Below are 25,922 nucleotides of genomic sequence, written 5' to 3' on the forward strand. Positions count from 1 at the left end.
GATGCTAAAGGAGTACAAAGGGACTCAATGTCATTTAATAGCAGAAGGGGTGAAGCAACATGTCTTGTATGATTTGGCTCAAGATGGAAGATTCCTTGCCCACATTAGGCAATCAAGGGAGAATAATAAGGGAACAATCATTTCCTTGAATCACATCCCAGCATCCTTCTGGGCCCTTGTTTGAATGGTCCTCCTGGTGCTTATATAATGGGACAAGGACAACTTCACTTGGGGGCAGAGGGAGACAGAACAGTGGCTAGCAGAACTTTGATGCAAGAACTGTACTTATCAGCACTTCCACAGAGGGACCCTAGCAGCAGCAGAACCAACCTGGGCTCCAGGTTATGGGTGCCCAGTGCATGTGACATCATGATGTCACATTGCGATGTGACGTCATGACGTCACACACACATCCCAGCCTTGGAACCCGACTTCCTGTGGCACCGGAGGTCAGGTTCCAAGACCTCACAAGGCCTAAGACAGCATCTCTGAGGTCTCACGAGGCCTTAGACATGACCTCTGGTGCTTCATAAGGCACTGAAAGTTGAGTCAGGGGCCCTGCGGTGTGGTTGCTCAGGCACCCAGAGCCCCTTATAGTTGGCACCCCTGTCCTGCAGAAAGAGGTGGGTGGGGAAGAAATAACTCTGGGCTGATGGTCACTGATAAATAAAAAACAAGAAAAACCTAGGGGGTTTAGGCTTTGATGCCAGAAATGTCCAGATCTGGACATCTGAGCTCACTTGTTTATACAACTTTTGCTCAGACCTCGTTTATACAGTCCCTAGAAGAATATGGAACACGGGAAGCTGCCTTTTACTGTGTCAGACCTTTGGCCCATCTAACTCAGTATTGTCTACATAGGGTTGTGACCAATATAAGTCCTATTCAGAGTAGACCTATTGAAATTTATGAGCATGACTAACTTGGATTCCTTGATCTGAATGGGCATGCTCCCAGTTCAATACAACCTATTGACTGGCAACAGTTCTCCAGGGTTTCAGGCCAGAGTCTCTTAAAGCCCTACCTGGAAATGCTGGGGGATTGAACCTGGGAATTTCTACTTGCAAAGCATGTGCTCTACCACAGAGCTACAGCCCTTCCCTGGAAGACAGGAAGCTGCCTTATACAATTGCTCAATTTAGCTCTGTATAGTTTACACACTGGCACTGGCTGTCCAGGGTTTCAGGCAGGAGTCTTTCCCAGCCCTAGCTAGAGACACCAGGGGTTGAATCTGCAGTCCTCTGCATGCAAATCAGGTGCCCTACCACTGAGCAGGAATGGGAATACCCCTCAGAATCTGGACCTTCCTCATATAGAGGTTGACAGATAATAAAACTAGGCAAGATGAGAGCAATGAATATCCTCCCACCATCCCTTTCCACAATAGACCTTTACGTATCCAAAAAAATATTTCATGTGGAGAGATTCCAGTTATTTATAGCATGCACATTTTTAGAGTTTTGCCTTGATAGATGGTTAAAATAAACTGCTTTGAAATTTTCAAATGATCAGTATTGGATAGGAGAATCTAGAAGAAAGCCCTTTCCCTTCCTTGTGGTCCCTAAGTACTCAATGTGGAGCATGTGCTAAATTGGGGAACATCTGCATTTCACTGTCCTGGGTTTTCAAAACCAGATGGGACTATAGGGGTGAAGAAAAAACCTTCCATATGGTGTGAACGAGCTGCCCATGCCAGTCCCCCACCATCAAAGAACTCTATTTTTTTATTGCTGAAACATAAAAGGAACAATGGGGATTTCATTAACATCCAGACACTAATCTGAATATCAATGCACATCTTGTAAATATGTGCAGAAGGAAACTTTGATCTTGTTACTTCTTTAGCTTCACAGACCACCAAAACTGAGCTAAAGACTGGCTGGGAAACTCATTCCTGAAAAGCTTTTTCCTAGAAAGAAGATGCTCTTATCATATTCATGGCTGCAAGCATTAATCAGATGTAAGCTTGTGCCTTTGATGGTTTCTTTGAGCTTTTTTGCATGACAAGGGCCATATTCACATCACACATTTAGAGCACTATAGCACCATGTTAAACAGTCATAGCTTCCCCCAAAGCTACCAGCCCCAGACTTCCCAGTGAAGAGAGAGGTTGATTGTTAGACCACTCTAGGAACTGTAGCTCTGCAAGGGGACTAGGGGGGCTAAGTTCAGTCTGTCCCTAACCTGTCCCAAGTCAATCTAGAAGACGATTTAATGTGGCAACTTGCATCTTCATGCAAATAACAGCACAGTGTCCTGGTTCCATCCTTTGCAAAAGAGGCATATTACAGGGCTCATCTTTGGGGGTCAAAGCACATGTGCCTGCCCACTGGAACTCTAGAAACATTAAAATGATGCAAACATAAGCTGGAGCAAGAGAGAAGTGGGGCTGCCTGAGTCTGCTGTATGCACACCCTATAGGAATTTAAGCCTACAATTTGGTTGGAGGCATGAACTGAAGGGTCAGAGCCAAAGGGTCAGGGTACAAGGGGCTCTTGGCTTCAGGCCCTCAGCCATGGGCTGGAAACCATTGTGCAATCCAATATCCTGTTTGGGGAGATGCAAACACAAAGGCACGTACCAGTAGAGCCAACCACTGTTGCAGGCTTGCTCTTGTGCCTGCCCTTCTCTGCCACAAGGTTGATGGTGTACTCTGTCCCAGCATCTAGGGACCTTAGAATGTGAGATGTGCTATCGGCAGGAATCGCCATTTCATTCTTCCTCCCATCAGGGGTCATGTAAGTAAGGCGATAGCGATCAATTTTAGCCCGGGGTATTTTCCACCGCAAAGTGAGAGTTGTCTCGGTAGGATCAGTGACTTCCAAGTCCTTGGGATGATCCAGATCTGTGTGCAAAGAGAAATAAAAGAATTGTAGAGTTGGGGGACACTTCCCAGGGCACACCCCTCACTAGTCTTGCTTCACAAACTCCTTGAGTCTTTCTGCCTGGTGAGAATGTGTCTTCCTTGAACTCTAATAATGCAAAATAAAAAAATTCCTTCAGTAGCACCTTAAAGACCAACTAAGTTTATATTTTGGTATGAGCTTTCGTGTGCATGCACACTTCTTCAGATACACTAGAAACAGAAGTGTCAGACCCTATATATATACAGAGGGTGGTGGGGGTGGGTGGGAATGGGTGATGGGCTGATGAGAGTGGTAAACCTGTAGATGGCTTATCTAATATTATCTAATAATGCAGTTATTAGACTGCGTACATGGAGGATATGGAGGGGCATGTGGGTGTGTCTAGAAACTGTATAATGGTGGCATTTACATTTGCTGTTCAACGCACTTCTGTATCTGGCCCCAACTCCATAGACCTGTGGCCCTCAAAAGGTTGCTCAGAAAGGAATGTGGCCCTCAGGCTGAAAAGGGTTCCCCATCCCTGCCCTGTGATGAAGTTGTGAATTGATCAAACAGCGTTGCCTCTGCAAACCCTCAGACAGATCCTGTTGCTTGGTTGAAATTTTGTATGCACTTTTGGGACACATTTTCTGATATAAGATACAGTGGAGAGCAGATTCCCTGTAGTTCAGACCTGGCCTAGTGACAACCACTGGTTGACCACCACTATTAGTGATTTGAAAGAAACTTTTTAGTCCATGCCAATGTCCTCTTCAGAAGTGGCTTCAAGAGGGAGGTAAAACAGCCCTACCCACATACCAGTTTTCTGACTCCCCTCTCTTTTCCAGGACAGGCAAAGTGCCAATTAGAAATTTGCTGATTCAGGAGGAAAGAGTGCAGTGTGCTCCAAATTTACGTGGCTTTATGCATGATAGAGCCTAGCAAGCTCTCTGCAATTTTGAAGTGTACATATATCCGCAGAACGTTGGCACGGTATTTATCCATTTTTTGAAATCACTGGTCTAGTTCAGTCCTGGGAGCTTTGTGCTTGAAAGGGACTGGTTCTAATCTAGATTATGTGAGTTGTACTCTTAAGAGTGCAGAAAAATCATTTGTGAAAGTATGTGGGATATTCTGAATGTTAATTCACCTGGTGCCCAAGGTAATTCAGCACTTCCTATGTGAATGCATAGTGCATCCAACAAAAACACTGACCTGCTTTGTATGTAATAAGCAAACACGTAGGCTCCCTGACAGTAGAATGAAGCCAATTTACTTCTCCCCAGCCATTTTGGTGCTGTACTGTGCCAAACTAAGCCATGGTTTGGCTCAGCATGTCATCCAAACTTTGAGTCAGGAAATAATAATAATAATAATAATAATAATAATAATAATAATAATAATAAATTTATTATTTGTACTCCAGCAAAGATTAAAATACAATAAAATTTAGCTGTCTCCAAACAGACCATGAGCTCATACAGGTTTGCTCCATAGTTTACAGCTTGTGGAGAGAGTTAAAGCACAAGCCCAGGTTTGAATGACCCTCTAAGCAAAAGCACAGTTTAGCTAAGCATAACAGCGAATTATGGTGCTGGAGGAGACTCTTGAGAGTCCCATGGACTGCAAGAAGATCAAACCTCTCCATTCTGAAGGAAATCAGCCCTGAGTGCTCACTGGAAGGACAGATCGTGAAGCTGAGGCTCCAATACTTTGGCCACCTCATGAGAAGAGAAGACTCCCTGGAAAAGACCCTGATGTTGGGAAAGATGGAGGGCACTAGGAGAAGGGGATGACAGAGGACGAGATGGTTGGACAGTGTTCTCGAAGCTACGAACATGAGTTTGACCAAACTGCGGGAGGCAGTGCAAGACAGGAGTGCCTGGCGTGTTCTAGTCCATGGGGTCACGAAGAGTCGGACAGGACTAAACGACTAAACAACAACAACAACAGCGAAGTGAACAGGGAGGCATGATCTTCTCTCTGGAAGCCTGCACATTTGCTTATTTGCACCATACCACTGTTTGGCTTAGGGTTATATACAAACGGGGAAAATGTGGGTTTCAAAGAGCTTTGGAAACCAATATCATAAGAAGGGAACCCCAACTATACGCCCAAGTCCCAGTTTAAGTGGGCTGTGGCGATGGTCTACAGTCCCACTAACTGCCAGCCCATTAGAGAAAGAATAAATGAGAATAATATTTATAATGATTCCTATTTTCACTGGCTCCCCTTACTTTTCCAGGGCCCAGGGGCCAGATGTGGCCCCCAAGTCCAGCTCACAGGACTCCTCCCCAGGCCACACATCCTCCCCAAGGCCCATCCCTCAGCAGCACTGCCCTGTGACTTCTTCAAGTGCTTTTGCCTCAATCGTATGTGACATTGAATTGTGATTATTCCCCTTTCTTCCCTGGGTGGAGGATGGTGAGGGGTGGTGTGTGTGTGTGTTTAGAAACCTCTCGCTTCTGCAAAGCTGGAACGGAGCCTAGTTTATGAAGGTTAGAATCCCATCCTTTGCTTTGCTCACTTTTTGCCTCTGGCCCCACCCACTACTGGCGTGCATCTCTAAACGGGATGCCTCTGAGGGGAAGCATCCCTTGAGCTGGAAAAGCTTCCTCACTCCTGTAATAAAAAGGTAAAGGGACCCCTGACCATTAGGTCCAGTCGTGACCGACTCTGGGGTTGCGCGCTCATCTCGCATTATTGGCCGAGAGAGCAGGCATATAATAATAATAATTATTATTTATTATTTATACCCCACCCATCTGGCCGGGTTCCCCCAGCCACTCTGGGTGGCTTCCAACAAAACACCAAAATACAGAAATCCACCAAACATTAAAAGCTTTCCTAAACAGGGCTGCCTTAAGATGCCTTCTAAAGCTTCCAGGGTCATGTGGCCAACATGACAAAGCCGCTTCTGGCAAACCAGAGCAGCACATGGAAGCGCTGTTTACCTTCCGGCTGTAGCGGTTCCTATTTATCTACTGCACTTGCATTTTGACGTGCTTTCGAACTGCTGTAATACTGAGTGTTTAATGGAGACTGTCAGGGTCAGGCTGCAGCCCTGGGTGACAATACTTGAATCGAGACCTGCATAATGTATTCTGTGGCTCAGGAACCCAGGCATCAGTATCTTAAGCTGGGAAAGATAAAGTATTTATATCAACTCTGGACAATCCAAAGGCTTTGTTCTGCTAATCGATCACTGTTGCTATTCCTTTCTGTGTCTGAAGAGGGCACTGAAGCCTGGCTACACATACAATCCACAGCCCTGGGATTCCTGGAAGGCAATTTGTTTCCTATTACAGTATAAAGAAGATGAGACATTTTCCTACCAGTTCCAGCATTAATAGTGGAAGGAGAGCTCTCTTTGTCCTGCTTCACAGCTGTCACTCCAATGCCATATTCTGTTCCTGGCCTGAGACCTAAACAACAACAACAACAGAAATAGCTCTTTGTTCATGTTGCCATTTGATTAAAGAAGTTTCAATTAATTACATGTTCTTTAATCTATTAATTAATGTATTAAACAAGTATACATTTTCAAAGGAATATAACCATAGTGGTGAAGATTTAAAAGTGCAATCATTTGTCTTTTATATCAAACATATATGTTCTGCCATCTCTGTGTCAGTCAATAAAGTGTCCCCCTCTTAATTATGTTCAACAAAAAAGATCAATAAATTGTGAATGCCACAGCATGATAGGATTTGCAGTCTTATAACTAGCCCTGCATGATAAGATTTGTAGTCTTAAGAATGCAATTCAAAGCTTGAGGCCATGCAACTTATATAGACATTTGGTCCAACAGTAACTTGACTACCTTTCAGATGAGCCATACCTGTGAGTGTAGCTTTGGTTGTGGCTTGGTCACTTCTGGGTACTGTGACTTCAGCATGATCTCCACCAGAAATGGGGGCATACTTAATTCTGTAAGCTTCAGGTGTTGCCTGGCTGTTCTTCCATTCCAGGGTGATGGTGCTATCTGTCTGAGACAGGCGTTTCAGATTTTTTGGAGCATCCAGTTCTGGGCAGAAGAAGGAAGATGGTTAACTGTTAAAGTTTGGGTATGCAGAACTGCAGTTGAAGCTTTGGGCTTAACAAATGTTAGGACATGTTCCCCATTAGTGATGGGCAAACTTCCTTCTGCTCTGTTCAGATTTGATTCATTTATGAACTCTCTCTAACAGCACAATGGCTTCTGTCCAATCCCAAGCCAACTCACAGTAGACTCATTGGCTTTAATCAGGCATCCCCAAACTGCGGCCCTCCAGATGTTTTGGCCTACAACTCCCATGATCCCTAGCTAACAGGACCCAGTGGTCAGAGATGATGGGAATGGTAGTCCAAAACATCTGGAGGGCCGAAGTTTGGGGATGCCTGGCTTTAATGGACATGACTAACAGGTTCATTCATTTCAATGGGTCTACCCTGAGTAGAACTTAGTTGGATACAATCCAATACTTTCAACCTTGGTATGTTAGCATAGATAGGAAACCTGTAGCCCTTCGAGTGTTGCTACACTACAATCCCAGTGAACACTAACCATTAGCCATGCTGGTTGGTGCTGAAAAGGATTGGCATTCAGCAACATCTACAGACTGCAGGACTACAAGTTCCCCACCCTTGTGATACAGCAGCGATTTCTGGATTAAATCCCAGGGTGCCTTGGTGTTCCTCAGAAGATTCTCAAGAGATTCCTCAATGTGGTGGCACACCAGTGTTCCCAGTACTCCCAAGCACTTCCAGAGAAGTGTGTCTCCGGATGCACTTTGGGTGAGCTTTGGTGCACATCTGGAGTTCATGTGGAGCAACAGTGATGCTCCACTAGTACACTGAATGTGCTTCGTGGACTGCTTCATAATGTTCTGCAGTGCACCATGGTACCAAGGCAGGTATTTGTTGTCAGAAAAGTAAAAAAAAGGATTGAATTAATTCTCCAAAAGTAGATAGTTTTAAAAGCAATGGATTTGGTGCATAGTAGAAGTCTGCTCTGAGCTTGCAGAGCTCAAGGGCAACACGCACTGGCCTCTGCAATCAGCCAATAGACCAAGACCCACTGCTCCCCTTGTCTCCCAGGAAAAACATCATGGCAAGAAAGAGACTAGCCTGGACCCATCCATTGGCTGAAGCAGCTGCTGCTGCTTTGCCAGAAAAGGACACCCTGCTCCAACTACTTGTTGGAGTTCTTGAACTAGAACTGTAGAAGCAGGTAATGGAAAAGAACATTCTGGTCCCATCCATTGGCCAAAGGAGCAAAAGTCATCAGCTACAATTCAGGCAAGAACTCCAAGAAGGGAAGACCAGCCTGGTCCCAACTTGTAGCTTGTGGTTTGTCAATTTGCTCTGATCATACACTTTGCTTTTCCAAGTGATCTGGGAGAAAGTCAGATCCAGTACAATTAATACAAGACTTGACAAGCACATAGAGCTGAAAAGGGAAGTGGGAAAGTGCGTCTGTCTTCCAACTTCCTCCCCCAGCTCTATGCAGTTCCCAAGGGATGAAAAAAGGTAAATTCCTCCCCACTTCATGACCAAAAGGGCATTGAGTGAGAGGGAGCTCCGTGGGTCTACGGGCACCAAAGTTATCATTCAAGGACACCATTGCATCCATTGAAGCCATGCTGGAAACCATGGTAGGTAGCTGGGTAAGTAGGAAGGAGAACTCTGACCACTTCTTACCTGTGACAAAGGTTTCCGTCACAGGGTCACTCTCCATATCCCCACGTCGTGACACTAGTGTCACCTCATATTCGGTGTGTGGTTTCAGATTCCCAATAGAGTATTGGCTATCATCCTTGGAGAGGTCGATGGTCGTTCGGTCTCCCGGTACATCCTTGGGCCCAAAAGTCAGCTCAACATCATCAATCTCAGCCAATGGTTTAAACCATGTGATCAGTGCTGTAGTGTCTGTAACATCATTTGCCTCAATCTGGCTGGGTGCATCAAGCTCTGTTGAGTACGAAAAGAGGATGAGGCGGGGATCTAGAATATTTGGATACCGTACAACTCTTTCAAGGGTGCAAAAATAAATTTGAATGAATTGCAAAAATTCTCTGGGGTGGGGTGTGTGCAGAGACCATACATCTCCATCTCAAAGCAGTCTTCAATTTCATTTAATTAATTAATTACTTGGCTAGTTAATTTACCACATTTTCTGACTTTCTCTGTATCTAATAAAACATATAAAACTTGATAAAATGTTTTCCACATGTGGTGAGCAGCTATTCGATCTGACAGTTGCTACAGGCACATACAGAGAGAGCCCCCCCCCCCGCTTCGATACTGTTGCCCACTCACTAACCCTCTGGGGACATCCATATTCTTTTTGCAGCGGCAGCGAGAACTGCAGTGACATAAAGTGCCTTTATTCTTCCTCTTTACTGCTGTAAGAATCTAGACACAGCAGGAAGGTGACCCAACAGAAATGCAGAGAGATAGTTTTTTCCGATGGCTCTACATCCTCCACAGTTCCATTGTACTCTTCTTTTTCCTCTCCCAATGTGTGTCAATATTATGTTACTAGTCTCCCCAACAGTGTTGGCTCCCAGTTCTTGTGGGACATTTGGAATCGGGCTGTCAGTGGGCCCCCAGCCCTAGCCTTTCAATTAGTCCCCCCCCCATGAAATGAGTAGTCATCCGGTTAGATGTAGCCCACACTATGTGAGAGGTTAGGAGACTGAAGTTCTGAGAAGCATAATAATAATAATAATAATAATAATAATAATAATAATAATAAATTTTATTTATATTCCGCCGCCGCCCCCCCCAGCCAAGACCGGGCTCAGGGCGGCTAACACCGAATATAAAACTATTAATTAAAATACCGCTTAAAAACAAGATTAAATACAACATTAAAATTAAAATGCAGCCTCATCAAAAAAAGGAAAAGGGGGGGGGGGAGGATCAAGTTGATTCCAGGCCAAAGACCAGGCAGAAAAAACTGTCTTACAGGCCCTGTGGAAAGAAATCAAATCCCGCAGGGCCCTGGGGTCATGAGACAGTTCCACCAGGCCGGAGCCAATGCTGAAAAGGCGCTGGCTCTGGTTGAGGCTAATCTGACTTCTTTAGGGCCTGGGATCTCTAAGGTGTTGCTATTTATGAACTTTAAGGTCCTCTGCGGGGCATATCTTTCCAGTTGCTGCCCACTACATTCTAGAGGTGAGGAGGGAGGACATGTGAGAAAGGTGAGAAAGCCCTAAATGGCCTCGGTCCAGTATACCTGAAGGAGTGTCTCCACCTCCATCATTCTGCCCGGACATTGAGGTCCAGCACCGAGGGCCTTCTGGCGGTTCCCTCGTTGCGAGAAGCCAAGTTGCAGGGAACTAGGCAGAGGGCCTTCTCGGTGGTGGTGCCTGCCCTCGCAACAGATGTCAAAGAGGAAAACAACTACCAGACTTTTAGAAGACATCTGAAGGCAGCCCTGTTCAGGGAGGCTTTTAATGTTTAATAGATTACTGTGTTCTATTTTTCTGTTGGAAGCCGCCCAGAGTGGCTGGGGAAACCCAGCCAGATGGGCGGGGTATAAATAATAAATTATTATTATTATTATTATTATTATTATTATTATTATTATTATTATTATTATTAGGTTTCAACTCCCATGACTTGCTCCTTGGCTGTCATGGCCCAGACCAAGCATCTTCATGTGCCAAGTGCTCCTACTACAGGAGTTCCAAGGAGGAGGCTTGGTTCTTCCCATGTGGACCTGGGACCAGATCCCTCATCTTGTTCCCTGAGCTCTAAGGAGATTCCTGACCAGCGGGTGAAACCTGACCAATGGGTGGACCAGAGATTCCCCAGAGGATCAGGAAAGACTTGAGGAGCTTTCTTTAAAGAAAGAAAGGAGCTGGGTATGTTCAGAAAGAAAAGACTGAGTGGTGATGTGATAGCCATCTTCAAATATTTGAAGGTCCATAACCAGAGGGTTGGATCTGAACAAATGGATTCATATTACAAAAAAGGAGATTCTGACTAAACATTAGGGGGGGGATTCTGGTGGTAAGAGCTGTTTGACAATGGAATGGACTACCATGGGAAGTCATGGACTCTCCTTCACTTGAGATTTTCAAACAAAGTTTTGATGGCTATCTATCAATGATTCTTTAAATATTATTCTTGTGTTGCAGGGGGTTGGATTAGATGACCATTGATGTACCTCCCAACCCTACAGTTCTATGGTTCTGTAATTCTAAGTCCTCCAGCTTGAAACTTTGCTGCACAGAAGACACCAATGTGAACAGAAAAGGTAACAGGCCCTTTAACTAAGATTATACAACAGTTATCCAACTCCTGAATCCTAAAATGAACTGCTTTTGGGCATGCTTAGGCTTTGACTGAGTCAGATAAAGACAGTCTCATATTGCCCAAGGCTGCGTTGGGCTATCTGGAGTGTTCTGCAGCTGTTGAGGGGCAGGGTGTCTGGTGAGAAGAAGCAGCTCTTGTTGCACGGGCCCTTTCCCAGCAGTGGAAGTTAAGAGGAAGAGGCTGGTTGACTGGTTTGCTTTCTCCCTTCCCTCTCACAGCACAGGCTCTAGTTCTAGTTACAGGTAGGTAGCCGTGTTTGTCTGAGTCGAAGCAAAATAAAAAAAAAATTCCTTCAGTAGCACCTTAAAGACCAACTAAGTTTTTATTTTGGTATGAGCTTTCGTGTGCATGCACACTTCTTCAGATACACAGGCTCTAGTGTTTGCTGTCAGACCTTGGCATCTCATTTCCTCACTATGGAAAGAGCGACTGTACTGGTTTTTTAGTATTCTGCAATTGCAGTCTCTACAGTATTGGGGAAAACAGATTCAAATCATCTAAGTAGTCTTTAGTGTTAAAATGTTCTCCAGTGTAATGCTTGTGTTGGTGTTTGGATATAGAGTACTTCATTATGCTTTTGTTGATGGCCTTGCTCATCCTTTGGTTAGAAGCCCCTTGAAGATTGCAGCAGCTATCAGTTTTGACAGTTGCTACAGTCATCCACTGCAAATGCCATCCATTCTAGCTTTCTCTCAGCATTGCTGCTTGCTCACCTTCCCAGGGTATCTATTTTCTTCTCGCAACAAAAAAAGAGAAGCAACTCACCAAATCAGTCAGACTAATGCCTGATCACATTCAGTTGCTACTTACTTGTTGTTACTACCCTGGAGAGGCCAGGTCCTCTGGTTTGATTCTTCACAACGTAAAGAGACACATTATATTGTTGTCCTGGTGCCAAGCCTGGTTGCAAATACGATGTTTGAGGCTTCTTTAGACTGTTCCTGATTCCCACATTGTCTTCCTCTTTCTGCAATGCAAAAGTTAAACAATTGGAATTTAAAGAAGCAAGAAATGCAACCAGGACCCTTCACACCACAAGGGACCCACTCCTAGGTCAAATCTTTCCTTACCAGGCTGTTGAAAACAATCTCCCATCCACTGAATGGGATGTCCAGGGGGTCCCACTCTACCTCCACTGATGTCTCTTTAATAGATTTGAACTTCAAGCCATCTGGAGCGGGCAAATCTGGAAAGCAATAGCAGAAAGCAGATGCATGAGGCATGGCTTCAGCATTCAAACTATATTCATTAAATATATATATATATATAGAAATACCCCCAACACTATATGCTGGAACACTACTTGAAAGCAAGCAAGCAACAAAGAAGAAATCTGACATACTGGGAACACACTGTCAAATCTTTTCCCTGTCATTCTTGAGGAAGGCCCAGGATTCAGGACTGAAACAAAGCAGTTGCTCCAACTCCATCAACTCATTGGAAGGTTGCAAAGAACCACATTCCTGTTTGCAACGCGGGGCAGGGGCAGCAGCTGTAAAGATGGCTTAAATCTTTTCATGCTCTGCTCCTTGGCCCATTTCCCCCCTTTGCCTATATGTTGTCATTCCAGGTTTGACTTTCTGATGAAGTGCAAAAGCAAAGCAGTGTCAATCCTTAATGTTTTCATGCTGGCTCAATCAAAGAGGGGAAGGAGAGAAATAACAAGTTATTCCTATCCTTCATGGTTGAGTATATGATTCCTATGTCTAGTGATGGAGAAGATCGTAATTATGTTGACATTTTCTTTAAGATCATCTGAGAAAGTTTGGAGAAATATCAAAATAATTATGAGATGATTATTAATTTTCAGGATTTTGTATTCCTTAGGTTTTCCCCCCCCGAGAAAGCTTAGGAAATCCAGACCTTGGGAAACTCTCCACCATCGCCTCTCCTAAGCACTCTCCTCTATCACACATACTCTCCCCAAAAAAACCTTCCTCCAACATACGCACAATGGGGAAGGACTGGTTGTATAGACAGATTGCTTCTGGCTGGAGAGGCCTTTGCACACATAGAAATTTCCACCAGCCAGCCCATTCCTGCCAGCCCTTCTCTGTTCCCAAATAACCTTTTGCTTGGAGAGGATTCCAGCAGTGGGAAGGACTTGAAACTGGCCAGCAGGTCCTTTTTAGGTTTCTTCCTGAAGGTGTTGATATGCATAAATATATTTACATATAGTTATGCCTCCCAGCATCCCAATTTGTTGAATTGAGAAGCAAAGAAAACTACAAAATCCCATCTGCCCCAGCAAGACATGATGTTTCTAAGTGAATTATTGTCTATCCATACCCCACCACCCCAGGTTTTTCCTCAGCCAGCCCCACTTGTCAGCCTCAGCAGCAGAGGCACTAAGGGGGAGGGCAGAGGCCCTGAATATTTCCAATGAAAGGGGTGCCCCCAAGTTCCGTGGTGGCCATGGGTACACCTCACGGGGCTTGCTTGCATCACATGCACAAGCCACAGGGCATCCGCATGACACACCAGCACACCCTGTGACTTGTGCAATTAACATCAGCACACCGCAGGGCATGCTGATGTTGTGGAGTCCTGGGGCTCCTCATTCACAGGAGCAAGAAGGGGAATGGGTTCTGTCTCTCACTGGATCCATTTACTGCTGGTTTTCCCATGTTTCACCAGTCTCAATGGGCATCAGCCACCATTGTTCCTAAGCGTGTTCCAGAAAATCCATGTTCATCCAGAGCTTCTTTACCATCAAGCTCTCCACATTGCCAGTTCGCCTTCTACACAAGTATATGTTTGTTTAGAATGAGGGGAAGAGCTGGTTGGTGTCCAGTAGGACTGATAGGGTGCAAGGCAGAAGACCAACAGTAGGTGGATTCAGACCTGATGAAAGGCAGAACCACTTAATTCTAATTTGGGCACCTCCCTGCTTGGTTCTGCAAAGGGCAACACAGAGAATTAGGAGGAGGAAGCTGATAGGCAGTTCTACCCTCTGGGCTGGTCCTAAGTAAAAAAGGTAGGCAGTTGAGAGCTGGCAGAGCAGTGTCAGCTCCATTCACCCTAATGGACCAGCCTCCTTTGCTAAATAAGAGGTGTTTTGCACTTGGCTAGTATTGGAGAAAGAACTTCTGAACCAGGGGAAATGATGGCTGCCCCAACTAGTACCCATTTCTGGGCTCATAACATAGAAGCAATAACATAGAAGCAACCAGCAGTGCACCCATGTATTCAATCCTGATTTTAGAGGAAGGTAAGTGTTTTGTAGACAATCAAGTTCATAGAATCATAGAGTTGGAAGAGACCACAAGGGCCATCCAGTCCAACCCCCTGCCAAGCAGGAAACACCATCAAAGCATTCTTGACATATGGCTGCCAAGCCTCTGCTTAAAGACCTCCAAAGAAGAAGACTCCACCACACTTCTTGGCAGCACATTCCACTGTCAAACAGCTCTTACTGTCAGGAAGTTCTTCCTAATGTTAAGGTGGAGTCTTCTTTATTGTAGTTTGAATCCATTGCTCTGTGTCCGCTTCTCTGGAGCAGCAGAAAACAACCTTTCACCCTCCTCTATATGAAATCCTTTTGTATATTTGAACATGGCTATCATATCACCCCTTAACCTTCTCTTCTCCAGGCTAAACATACCCAGCTCCCTAAGCCGTTCCTCATAAGGCATCGTTTCCAGGCCTTTGACCATTTTGGTCGGCCTCTTCTGGACACGTTCCAGGTTGTCAGTATCCTTCTTGAACTGTGGTGCCCAGAACTGGACACAGTACTCCAGGTGAGGTCTGACCAGAGCAGAATACAGTGGTACTATTACTTCCCTTGATCTAGATGCTATACTCCTATTGATGCAGCCCAGAATTGCATTGGCTGACTCATGTCAAGTTTGTGGTCTACCAAGAGTCCTAGATCAGGCATCCCCAAACTGCAGCCCTCCAGATGTTTTGGCCTACAACTCCCATGATCCCTAGCTAACAGGACCAGTGCTCGGGGAAGATGGGAATTGTAGTCCAAAACATCTGGAGGGCCAAAGTTTGGGGATGCCTGTCCTAGATCCTTTTCACATGTACTGCTCTCAAGCCAGGTGTCTCACCCATCCTGTATTTGTGCCTTTCAATTTTTTTTTGCCCAAGTGTAGTACTTTACATTTCTCCTTGTTAAAATTCATCTTGTTTGCTTTGGCTCAGTTGTCTAATCTGTTAAGGTCATTCTGAAGTGTGATCCTGTCCTCTGGGGTATTAGCCCATCATCCAAGTCACTGATAAAGATGTTGAATAAGACTGGGCCCAAGACAGAACCCTGTGGCGGCACCCCACTAGTCACTACTAGTTAGTTGAATGGGTCAGCTGGGTGTTAATGTACTCACAAGTGGCTACCCGGGCACTAATTGGGATACTCTTCTTGTTCTTCAGGATGGCAAAAACACGGATGAAGTATTCCACACCAGGCTCCAGCTCCCGGATGGTGGCTGACGTATGGTTCCCAGGCACTCGGAACTCAAAGTCTAAGCCACCAGTTCCGGTAGGGATGTAGGTGATGAGGTATTCAGTGACCACATTTTCATTCTTCCATTCCAGGTTGACAGTCTTGTCAGTCACATCTGTAACTTTCAGATCTTTTGGAGGCATTACTAACAAGAGAAATTAAATGATAAAATAAACCAATGTACTGTACTATGGCAGAAAATCAAATGGCATGTGTTTTTAAAACTGAGACACAGACCATTTGCCATGCTAAGGGCTAGGCTGCATGATCAGGGGTGGGGGGTAGTCATTTTGGACTGTAGGTGGGGAATCAGGGTTCTGAAGGCTCCCACCAGCACCCTATGTACTCTAGAACCTGGATTTCTAGTTGCTTGTTGTTGTTGGGGAAGGAAATGCTATCCATACCCTGCTATTCAACATAGTACAATCCAAAGAGGGCTCTATTAAATGTTTGTGCTCAACCTTTAGCTCGTTTCTAACTTTGAAGCCATCTGCGCGATGCATTTAAAATACCGTAGTATCATAGCACTTTAAACTGTAACGGCTTCCCTCAGAGACTCCTGGAAACATAGTTTGTTTAGGGTGCTGAGAGGAGATTGCTTTTCTCCTCACTCTAGCCCCCTCTTACCTTCCCTCTATGCTTCAAAGCTTGGTCCAAGTGCTCTTTTTTGGTTATTGTTGCTCCTGAGGTTTCCCCACAAAAACCTGCTCTTTACAGCTGAATTGGAGGAAATGGAAATCCATAGAAAACCCAAATTGCTTTTTGTTGCACTTCAGTTTTAAAGAGCAGGTTTTCATAGGGAAATCTCTGGAGAGAAAAAAAGAGCCCTCAGTCTTGGAACTTTAAAGTGCAGACCTCTGCCTAGAAAGTGTGGGGCAAAATGGGCCAATGACAAAATGGGCCATAGATATTGGTTACAACATAGAATTGTCTGCAAGGGAAAAATTATGGGGGGGGGGAACCATGAATTTCTCTGCCTGTTATGTTATGTACAAAAGATGATGTACCGGTGGTACTTGACACCCAGCAAATTAGTGAAAATGTATTTAAAAGAGTCTAATTTATGCTGGAAGTGCCATGAGGTGAAGGGAACCCTGATCTATATGTGGTAGTCATGTAAATATGCTCATGCAAATTATCCACATAGAATTTAAAAAAGAGTCTAAAATTCAAAATACCAGAGGCCTTTCTGTTAGAGATAATAGGTGATTACATTCCAAAAAAGGCACTCAATATTTTTTTGTATGCAACCACTGCAGCTAGAATAGTATATGCAAAAAAATTGGAAAGAAGAGATATCCACAAAGGAAATTTGGCAGAACAAATGGATAGAATACATAGAATTAGTAACCATGATGGCAAAACTTAGGAATGAGGATGAGTTAAAAAAATAAGAAAAGAGTGGAAGTGTTTTGGAGATTATCTTAGAGGGTATAATATACAATTTAACCTACAAGTAGGAGTTAACATATGAGTAGCAGAGAACATCAAAAAGGAAGACTTGAAACGATGATGGGTAAAATATGAGGATATGCAACAGATCAAGATTTCCATAGTATGCCACAGAGAGATGGATTAGGAAGTCTTAGGAAAAGAAATAAGTTGGATACAGTACAATGTGTGCATAAAAGCTGTTAAAATTGCATAAATAAAAAAATAAATAAAAGAATGCTGAGAATGATGGTTCATCCATGTGGGCAACTGCCCCACCTTGCCTCCCACTGGAAATCCATGCACATGATGGTAACCGTTTGGGTGGTACTTACCATCAGAACAGTCATCGCCTACATAGCCTTCTTCACAGACACAGCGTCCATTGACACAGCGACCAAGATCGTTGCAGTTGTTGGGGCAGGACTGTTCACTGCAATCTTGTCCCTGGTATCCCTCGTCGCATATGCACACTCCATTGAAGCAGCGCCCTTGATTGTTGCAGTCTTTGGGGCACTGCAGTTGGCTGCAGTCTACCCCGGTGAAGCCCTCTTCACAAACACACTGCCCATTCATGCAACGGCCTCGGCCACTGCAGTTGTTCACACAGGCCAGTTCTCGGCAGTCATCCCCAACAAAGCCTTCATTGCACACACACACACCATTGATGCAGCGCCCACGGTTGTTGCAGTCATTGGGGCAGGTCCTTTCAGCACAATCCTCCCCTGTGTAGCCCTCATCACACACACACTGGCCATTGATGCAGCGACCATGCCTGTTGCAGTCTTTTGGACACCGCAGTTCACTGCAGTCCACCCCAGTGAAGGCGTCATCACACACACACTTGCCATTGACGCAGCGTCCCCGGTCGTTGCAGTCATTGGGGCACTGCAGCTGCCCACAGTCTTCACCCACAAAGCCCTCATTGCACACGCACTGCCCATTGATACACCTTCCATGGTTGTGGCAGTCATTGGGGCATTTCAAGTCTCCGCAGTCATCCCCCATAAACCTCTCATCACACTCACACTGCCCCTTGATGCAGCGGCCACGGTTGTTGCAGTCATTGGGGCACCGCAGTTCACTGCAGTCATCCCCCATGTACTTTTCATTACATACGCACTGGCCATTTACACAGCGACCGTGGTTGTTGCAGTCACTGGGGCATCTCACTTCTCCACAGTCAAGGCCCAGGAAACCCGCATGGCACACACATTGTCCATTAATGCAACGGCCGCGTTTGTTGCAGTCTTTGGGGCACCTCCGGTCGGCACAGTCATCCCCCATGAACCCTTCATAGCATACACACAAACCATTGTCACAACGACCATTCCCGTGGCAGTTGCTGGGACAAGTCATATCCCCACAGTCTTCTCCAGTAAACCCAGCATCGCAATAGCAGGTCCCATTAATGCAACGGCCACGGTCGTAGCAGTCATTGGGGCAAATAAGCTCACTGCAGTCTTCTCCAGTGTAACCTTCGTCACACTCACACTCCTCCTCTACACAGCGCCCATGGTTATTGCAATTATTGAGGCACAGGGAGTGGCTGCAGTCTGTCCCACTGAAGCCTTCTGTGCAGATGCACTGCCCATTTATGCATTTGCCATTCTCACTGCATGGCACCAAGCAAACTTCCTGGCCACAGTCCTCCCCAGCATAGCCATCAAAACACACACACATGCCATCAACACATTTGCCTTGGTCACTGCAGTCCCCAGGGCATGTGAGTTGCCCACAGTCCTCCCCTGTGAAGCCTTCAGCACAAATGCACTTGCCATTGACACATTGGCCTCTGTTGTTGCAATTCTGGGGACATTCTGGTTCAGAACAGTTGGGGCCCTTCCAACCAGGTTCACAGATGCAGCCACAGACATCATTACTGTAGTTTCCCCGTCCACTGCAGTAGGGAGTAGCATCAATGTGACCTGTGCCAGTGAAACAAGGAAGCAGGCCATTATAAAAAATATATATGCAGCAATGACTAACAAAGAAGCACCAGAAAATATTATGGATTAGAAGTTTCTCTCCGTTAACAAGCACATGAGAAGGGCCCTGCTGGATCAGGCCAACGGCCCATCTAGTCCAGCATCCTGTTATCACAGTGGTCACCTGGATGCTTATGGGAATCCCACAAGCAGGATCTGAGCACAACAGCCCATCCCCCAACTTGTGATTCCCAAGAACTGCTCAGAGGCACACTGCTTCCAATTGTGGAAAGAGAACACACATTTTCTCATGGGTTCTCTCTGCCTTGCCATCAACCTACTCTTTACAAGTCCTGGTTTAAGTCAGAAAATTTCAAAAAAAATCAAACTTGGGGGGGGGGAACCAACCAACCATCTGTATTGGCATCCTTTCAGCTTCTGAAAATACGTACGTAGGCATTCCCTTGTTCTCTTGACTTGAGGCTCCTGTTTTAACTGCTTTAATGAGATTGTGTTTTTTTTACATATTTTGATGGTGCAAGTTTATATTGTTTAATGTTTTATTCTCCAACTAAATTATATCTGGAACAGACTCATCGAAATTAGTCATGGCAATTAATTTCAGTGAGTCTTCTCTGAGCTATGTCCAGTGTTCTCTGTCTGCTGAAGCAAAAGTCTCCTGGGCTAGTGGACAACTGAGTGTTAGCAGTGGGCAAGCTAAAAATTCATTGCACGGCAGAGTGCCAAATATGTTGTGCAGCAGAGTTACCGCAAATGCATTTTCTTGTGCAACAGCATTCACAAGCAGAACACGTATGCCACTAAATGCCTTTAACATAGAGTTTACATCTGATACAACACAATGTGCCTTTTCATTATGGATGTTTGAGTTTTTATATTTGTGTAGCTGTTTTTGTAACCCGCTTACATACTTATTTTGGCATCAAGCAATTAATGATAATGAGAAGGAGAAGTTGGTTCACTGACTTTTCTACCTTCCTTGGTATTCTTGATTCATACACCTGCACTGATAAAACATGGTGGGGAGGAATCTCAATAACTGCAACTGTATGTGTGATTGCAGGGTTGTTTTCGTGTGGCCTTTTTGGGCCTGTTCAGAGCTCACTGGATGAAGGGTGCATTTGGGAATGCTTTTCCAGGGCTGACAACAGGGGTCTGTATTACCATGCTCCTGCTAAGGCCCATCCTCTAGTAGGGTGCCTACAGCCAATCCCAATTGGTTCTTAATTGTGATGTACCACCTAGCGCATATAGTCTATCCACCTACCCAGGGGTGGCTACAGAGCCATATGCAACCCTCTATGCCTCTTTTTTTTTGGCCCTCAAAAGGACTCTCTCCAGACCGTAGACCCTTCCACAGGTCTATGGCACATTTGGGTGGCTGGAATGCTTCTTTGATAATGCTTCTTGCTTTATCTTGCTGGATGAGGGATGGAGAATTGTGATGTGTGTGTACAGACCTCTCACTTTTGCATGGCTGGAATGCAACCTATTGTGCACAAAAGTGAGATAGAATCCCTAGCTACCCACTGTCTATTCACAACACACCATTTAAAACAGGGGAAAGTACCAGCCACACCCAGGTTTATTTTGTGACTGCTAATAGGATTTAATATTGATTCCCCTTTAAATGTTGAATGTTTTATGCATTTTGTGTTCTGAATGTGTAAGTAGGCTCTTTGAAGAAATATTTGGGAATGTGAGGTATACATTATTAAACAGAATGAACAAATAAAACAACTGCACCCTGTGCCTGTTATCCATCATGGGCCTTTCTCGACTATAACTTCATTTCCTGATTTATTTATTTTGGTCCACCTAATAGACTGAAAGCCTTTTAGGACAGCAGACACCTGAGGAATCTACAGTTTATTGTGCAGCATTTCTGAATCCCACAACAATAACACCTATTGTTATGGCTTGGTGGTAGAACATCTACTCTGCATGCACTGGAGCATCTCCTCCAGAATGCGGCAGCTAGTCTGGTTACTGGGAGTGGCAGTCGAGACCAAATAACACCGGTCCTGAAAGACCTACATTGGCTCCCAGTATGTTTCTGAACACAATTCAAAGTGTTGGTGCTGACCTTTAAAGCCCTAAATGGCCTCGGCCCAGTATACCTGAAGAAGCATCTCCACCCCCATTGTTCAGGCCAGACACTGAGGTCCTCCTCCGAGAGTCTTCTGGTGGTTCCCTCCCTGTGAGAAGTGAGGTTACAGGGAACCAGGCAGTGGGCCTTTTCGGTGATGGCACCCACACTGTGGAATGCCCTCCCATCAGATGCCAAGGAAATAAACAAATATCTGGCTTTTAGAAGACAGGAAGTTTTTAATGTCTGATGTTTTATTGTGCTTTTAATGTATGTTGGGAGCCACCCAGAGTGGCTGGGGGAACCCAGCCAGATGGGTGGGGTATAAATAATAAATTATTATTATTATTACTAGGTTTCATATTCAATTCCCAGCATCTCCTGGTAGGACAGGGAGAGACCCCTGTCTGAAACTTTAGAGAGCTGTTGCCAGTCAGTGTAGGCAATGCTGGACTAGATGGACCAGTGGTCTGACTCAGTATAAGGCAGCTTCCTTTGTTCCTAACTCAGCACCACAGTCATTACATTGTTGAAGGGCCACAGCTCAGTAGTTGGAGCTTTGCATGCAGAATGTTCCTGGTTCAATCCCGAGGACCCTCAGGTAGGGCTGGGGGACATTCACTGCCTGAAACCCCACAGAGCCACTGCCAGTCAATATAGACAATGCTGAGCTAGATACGAACAGTTGTGCCTAACTCAGTATAAGGCAGATTCCTATGTTGCCATATGTCTCTTTGCCATACCTATTGCTGGTTGTCCACTGGGGCAGCACCCGGATCCACTGGTGCACTGGTCTCGCAGAGAGGACACCAGCCCCTCCAGTTCCTCCAGCCTACTTAGGAGATCCTTGATATCAGGGGCTGCTGCACAGCCACAAGCCCGCCGTGGGATGTTTATCCTGTGTGTGAAGACAATCTGGTTCTCCTCATTCAATGTATGCTCCTCGTATTGCTTGTCCTCCTCAGTCTGAGTCTTGAGTTCTGAGTCGCCACTTGCTGAGTCCAAGTCCACAGAGCAGAGGTTGCCTGCGGGGACTTTAATATTGTAGACATGGTTAAAGACCACAGGCTGGTTCTCCTCCGGCAATGTGACATTGAGTCCAGCCTCCCTCTTCTGCCGAATAATTCTTTTGATGAGTCCACCATGAACGGGTTGATGGAATAAAGCGATGGTCACCAAGGCCAGTACCCAAACATGGAGGCCCATGTTGAGGTTCAGTTCCTTGGGAATTCTCTTATGGCTTCAAATCTCCTTTATGTTCACAATAGAAAGGAACAATGAGAAAAGCTCGTTTCGAAGTGATTGTGCCGATCAGCTCTCCCTCCTATCAATGGTCCTGCAACAGTTAAAGTTACATGGAGCAAGTTACTTCTCTGTGAAACCAATATCATGACAGGGTGGTTGACCTCCAGGAAGAGGTCAGCAGTGAGTTCAGAAGTGATCAGTTTGCAACTGAATAAGACCTTCAAAACTGTGGTGAAACAGAGTGGCAGATGCAGACTCTAGGATATGCTGAGCCCAAACCATTTAAGTTGTTGTGGAGTCAACACCAGCACCTTGAACCAAATCTAGAAAGTGATGTGGAATAGAGATGGCTGAACACCCCTTGGCTTGATCTAGAAGAAAATGTGTCCTTCTGAGCTTCCTTGATTGGTGGGGAAGGTCCTCATCACCTGGATGAGGCCTTTGTGCAGCTCATGAAATATTAGCCTGGGGTGGGGAACCTCAGTTCTGGGGGCTAAATGCAGCCTTCAAGGCCTCTCTACATGGCACTTTGGACTCTCCCTGAGCCATACCCACTCTCCCTAGGCCACACCCATCACTAGTCCTTTCCCATGTGCTCCCTTGAGTGCTTTTGCTTGGCTGGAATGAGTTCATGGACTATTACAATGCCTCTTGCTTGACTGGATGATGTTTGTGTGTGTATTTGGCACGGTTGGGGTGTAGCAAACTGTATAGAAGGTAAGAGTTACATCTGTTGCCACACCCATTTTTGCATCTATGGTTGTTGCTGTCATTGTTATTATTCTATCACACTATTCAGTTCAAACAAACACTCAAAGAAATAAAAAAAAAGAAATAGAAATCCAGTACATAATATTGAAACCTCAAATGCAGTAAATAAAAAATATCATTCCTTTAGAGCAGCAAAACAACTTATCAAATCCATAATTGTATTCCTGAGCACTTCAATCTCCCAGGACATTCTATACAAGATCTCAAAGCAGCTGTTTTATCACAGAAAAATTTCAGAAACAGACAAGAAAGAGAAATTGCTGAATTGGGACTCATTACTAAGCTTAAAACCACGGAGCCACCTGGGATGAACAGAGACATTGGATTCTTATCTCATTATGCATGATCTAGCTTTCTTTTGTGCCTCAGCCCTTGCTTCCCCCCCCCCCCCCCCGCAGGACCAATTGCAGTCATCAGCAGTCGTTAACAGCCATCAACAGGTTCACCACTCCTATCAGCCCATCACCCATTCCCACCCACCCACCCACCCACCCACCCTCTGAATATACATAAGGGTCTGGTTGATTCTGTTTCAGTGTATCTGACGAAGTGTGCATGCACACGAAAGCTCATACCAAAATTAAGAACTTTAAGGTGCTACTGAAGGAATTTTTTTTGTATTCCTGAAGATGAGGGTAGCTTGAACCTCCCCACACTTTTCACTGTTAAGTTGGATGGCTTTGTTATTGCCTGCACCCCCTGCATGCCCTCCAACCTTTCTCCGATGAAATGAGGGACTTCCCATTCCATATTGACAATTTTCCTATTTATACCCCATACATCTTATTGAGTTGCCCTAGCCACTCTGGGCAGCTTCCAACACATATAAAAACATAATAAAACAAGAAACATTTAGAAAAATATTCCCTAGACAGGGTTGTCTTCAGACGGCTCCGGGGTCAGATAATTCCATGCCCTCCAACATTTCACCAGTGAAATAGGGAAATACTAAGGCACTGGCTTCTGCCAATTGCTTCTTGGTAGCTCAGTTTACCTTTTCATATTAAAACACAGAGCCCTGGGGCACAGCAGATTAATTCTGTTGAAACAAGAGAGGCAAGAGAGAGGCCACTGTGTGCCCATAATTATTTAAGCATGCTTAGAGAGATGTTAAACCAAAGAGGTGGGCTCATGATACCTCTAGCTCCGTCAATCAGGAAGAGAGAATGTTGTTGTTGTTGTTGTTGTTGTTGTTGTTGTTGTTGTTGTTGTTGATTTTAGGCCTGTGCACTGGTTTCAGTCAAAGTCCACATAACTAAACAGGGCCAGTGGAGGGGGATCCAGGCTTTGGCTGAGGGGAGCAAGTTCTGGACTGCCCTAGGCCAAGGATTCCAAAGTGGCCGGGGCTGTTAGGGTTTGGGGCATCAGGTAGGAAGAAGATTTGGCTATTCATCTATGCATCTATTCCTAGATGATACACACAAGAGCACATTCATACTGAGCAGGATTGAACCCTAAGGTGATTCAAACCAGCAGGCTGCAGGTGTGTGATACACCAGCACAATCATTTCAGGGAATGTGCTAGTGAAACAGCACCCAGCAGGATGGACCCTCCTGTTCTGCAATGTGCTCAATGGACACACAGCACCTCCTTCCTCTGCCCCTCGCAGCCATGTTTATAATTAGGATTTTAAAACCATCCCTGCCACTGAGTTGATTTGGGGCTAGATCCAGGTTGGATGTTCCCTGGGTCAGCCCAGCCTAGGTTGGGGGGAATTGGGGCCCCCATTGCATTGGTGGGGAGGCTGTGCATAGCCCCCCTTTTTTACATTTCTCAAGGCAATTTACAAATATACCATAAAACAACTAAAAGCATTTCTAAGCACCTATAGAAAACAACATGAACACCCAAGGCCTTTCCATCCAGCTGGAAAAGCTTGTCAAAACAAAAATGCCTTTAGTTGTTTCTGTAAAGTATGGATAGTGTATGCCTGTCATATCTCAACAGGAGTATTGTCCTGCCAAGTTGCTGTTAGCATCAATGTATGCATCATGCAGGAAAACCATAAGCAGTGGAGACTGGTTTATTGGGGCTAGTGGGGCATAGCCCCACCAACCTCAGCCTGTCCTCAGCACATCCGAGACTTCCCTGCCTTTCTACTTCCAACCATTGCAGGGAGTGGCCCTGCCTGTCAGCTTCCTCCTCCTTAGTCTCAGTGTTGCTTTTGTAGAACTCAACAGAGAGAAGAAGGGGGAAAATAAAATAATTAGTTAAAGGTAAAGGTAAAGGGGCCCCTGACCATCAGGTCCAGTCGTGTCTGACTCTGGGGTTGCAGCGCTCATCTCGCTCTATAGGCCGAGGGAGCTGGCGTTTGTCTGCAGACAGCTTCCAGGTCATGTGGCCAGCATGACAAAGCCGCTTCTGGCGAACCAGAGCAGCGCACAGAAACGCCGTTTACCTTCCCGCCGGAGCGGTCCCTATTTATCTACTTGCACTTTGATGTGCTTTCGAACTGCTAGGTGGGCAGGAGCAGGGACCGAACAACGGGAGCTCACCCTGCTGCAGGGATTCGAACCGCCGACCTTCTGATCAGCAAGCCCTAGACTCTGTGGTTTAACCCACAGCGCCACCTGGGTCCCAAAATAATTAGTTGGCTCTACCTATATCTTTGGCTCTGGCTGTGCCTCTCATTGACTCTGGTGGTTGGTGGTATCTGCTGTTGGGCTCCCAGCCTTCTGCCCCACCAGTTTTAATGAGGATCAGCCTTCATTGGTCAGAAGGTGTTTCTATTATTATTATTATTATTATTATTATTATTATTAGTTATTAAATACTCTTTAAAAATCTAGATGCATGGGCTTCACTCCAAAAAAACACCTAGATGCATGGGGTAGAT

General features: G+C 45.3%; 1 protein-coding gene across 8 annotated transcripts in view; it reads right to left on the reverse strand.

Moving 5' to 3' along the window:
* The window catches only part of TNC (tenascin C), an 88,009-nt gene that overhangs the window by 35,537 nt on the left and 26,550 nt on the right, over nucleotides 1–25,922 (reverse strand). For all 8 annotated transcript variants that reach the window (XM_088665016.1, XM_035112812.3, XM_035112811.3 and 5 more), the window contains exons 2-10: nucleotides 21,813–22,405; nucleotides 17,367–18,959; nucleotides 15,482–15,745; nucleotides 12,224–12,339; nucleotides 11,964–12,120; nucleotides 8,529–8,798; nucleotides 6,688–6,873; nucleotides 6,182–6,271; nucleotides 2,582–2,845 (exon numbers count right to left, since the gene is read on the reverse strand). In XM_088665016.1, the coding sequence (XP_088521142.1) occupies nucleotides 2,582–2,845; nucleotides 6,182–6,271; nucleotides 6,688–6,873; nucleotides 8,529–8,798; nucleotides 11,964–12,120; nucleotides 12,224–12,339; nucleotides 15,482–15,745; nucleotides 17,367–18,959; nucleotides 21,813–22,275 (3,403 nt within the window). In that variant the 5' untranslated portion in view covers nucleotides 22,276–22,405. The remainder of the gene's footprint in view (nucleotides 1–2,581; nucleotides 2,846–6,181; nucleotides 6,272–6,687; nucleotides 6,874–8,528; nucleotides 8,799–11,963; nucleotides 12,121–12,223; nucleotides 12,340–15,481; nucleotides 15,746–17,366; nucleotides 18,960–21,812; nucleotides 22,406–25,922) is intronic.

Source organism: Zootoca vivipara, chromosome Z2 (assembly GCF_965207765.1).
Source record: "Zootoca vivipara chromosome Z2, rZooViv2.hap1.1, whole genome shotgun sequence".
Taxonomy (NCBI): Eukaryota; Metazoa; Chordata; class Lepidosauria; order Squamata; family Lacertidae; genus Zootoca; species Zootoca vivipara.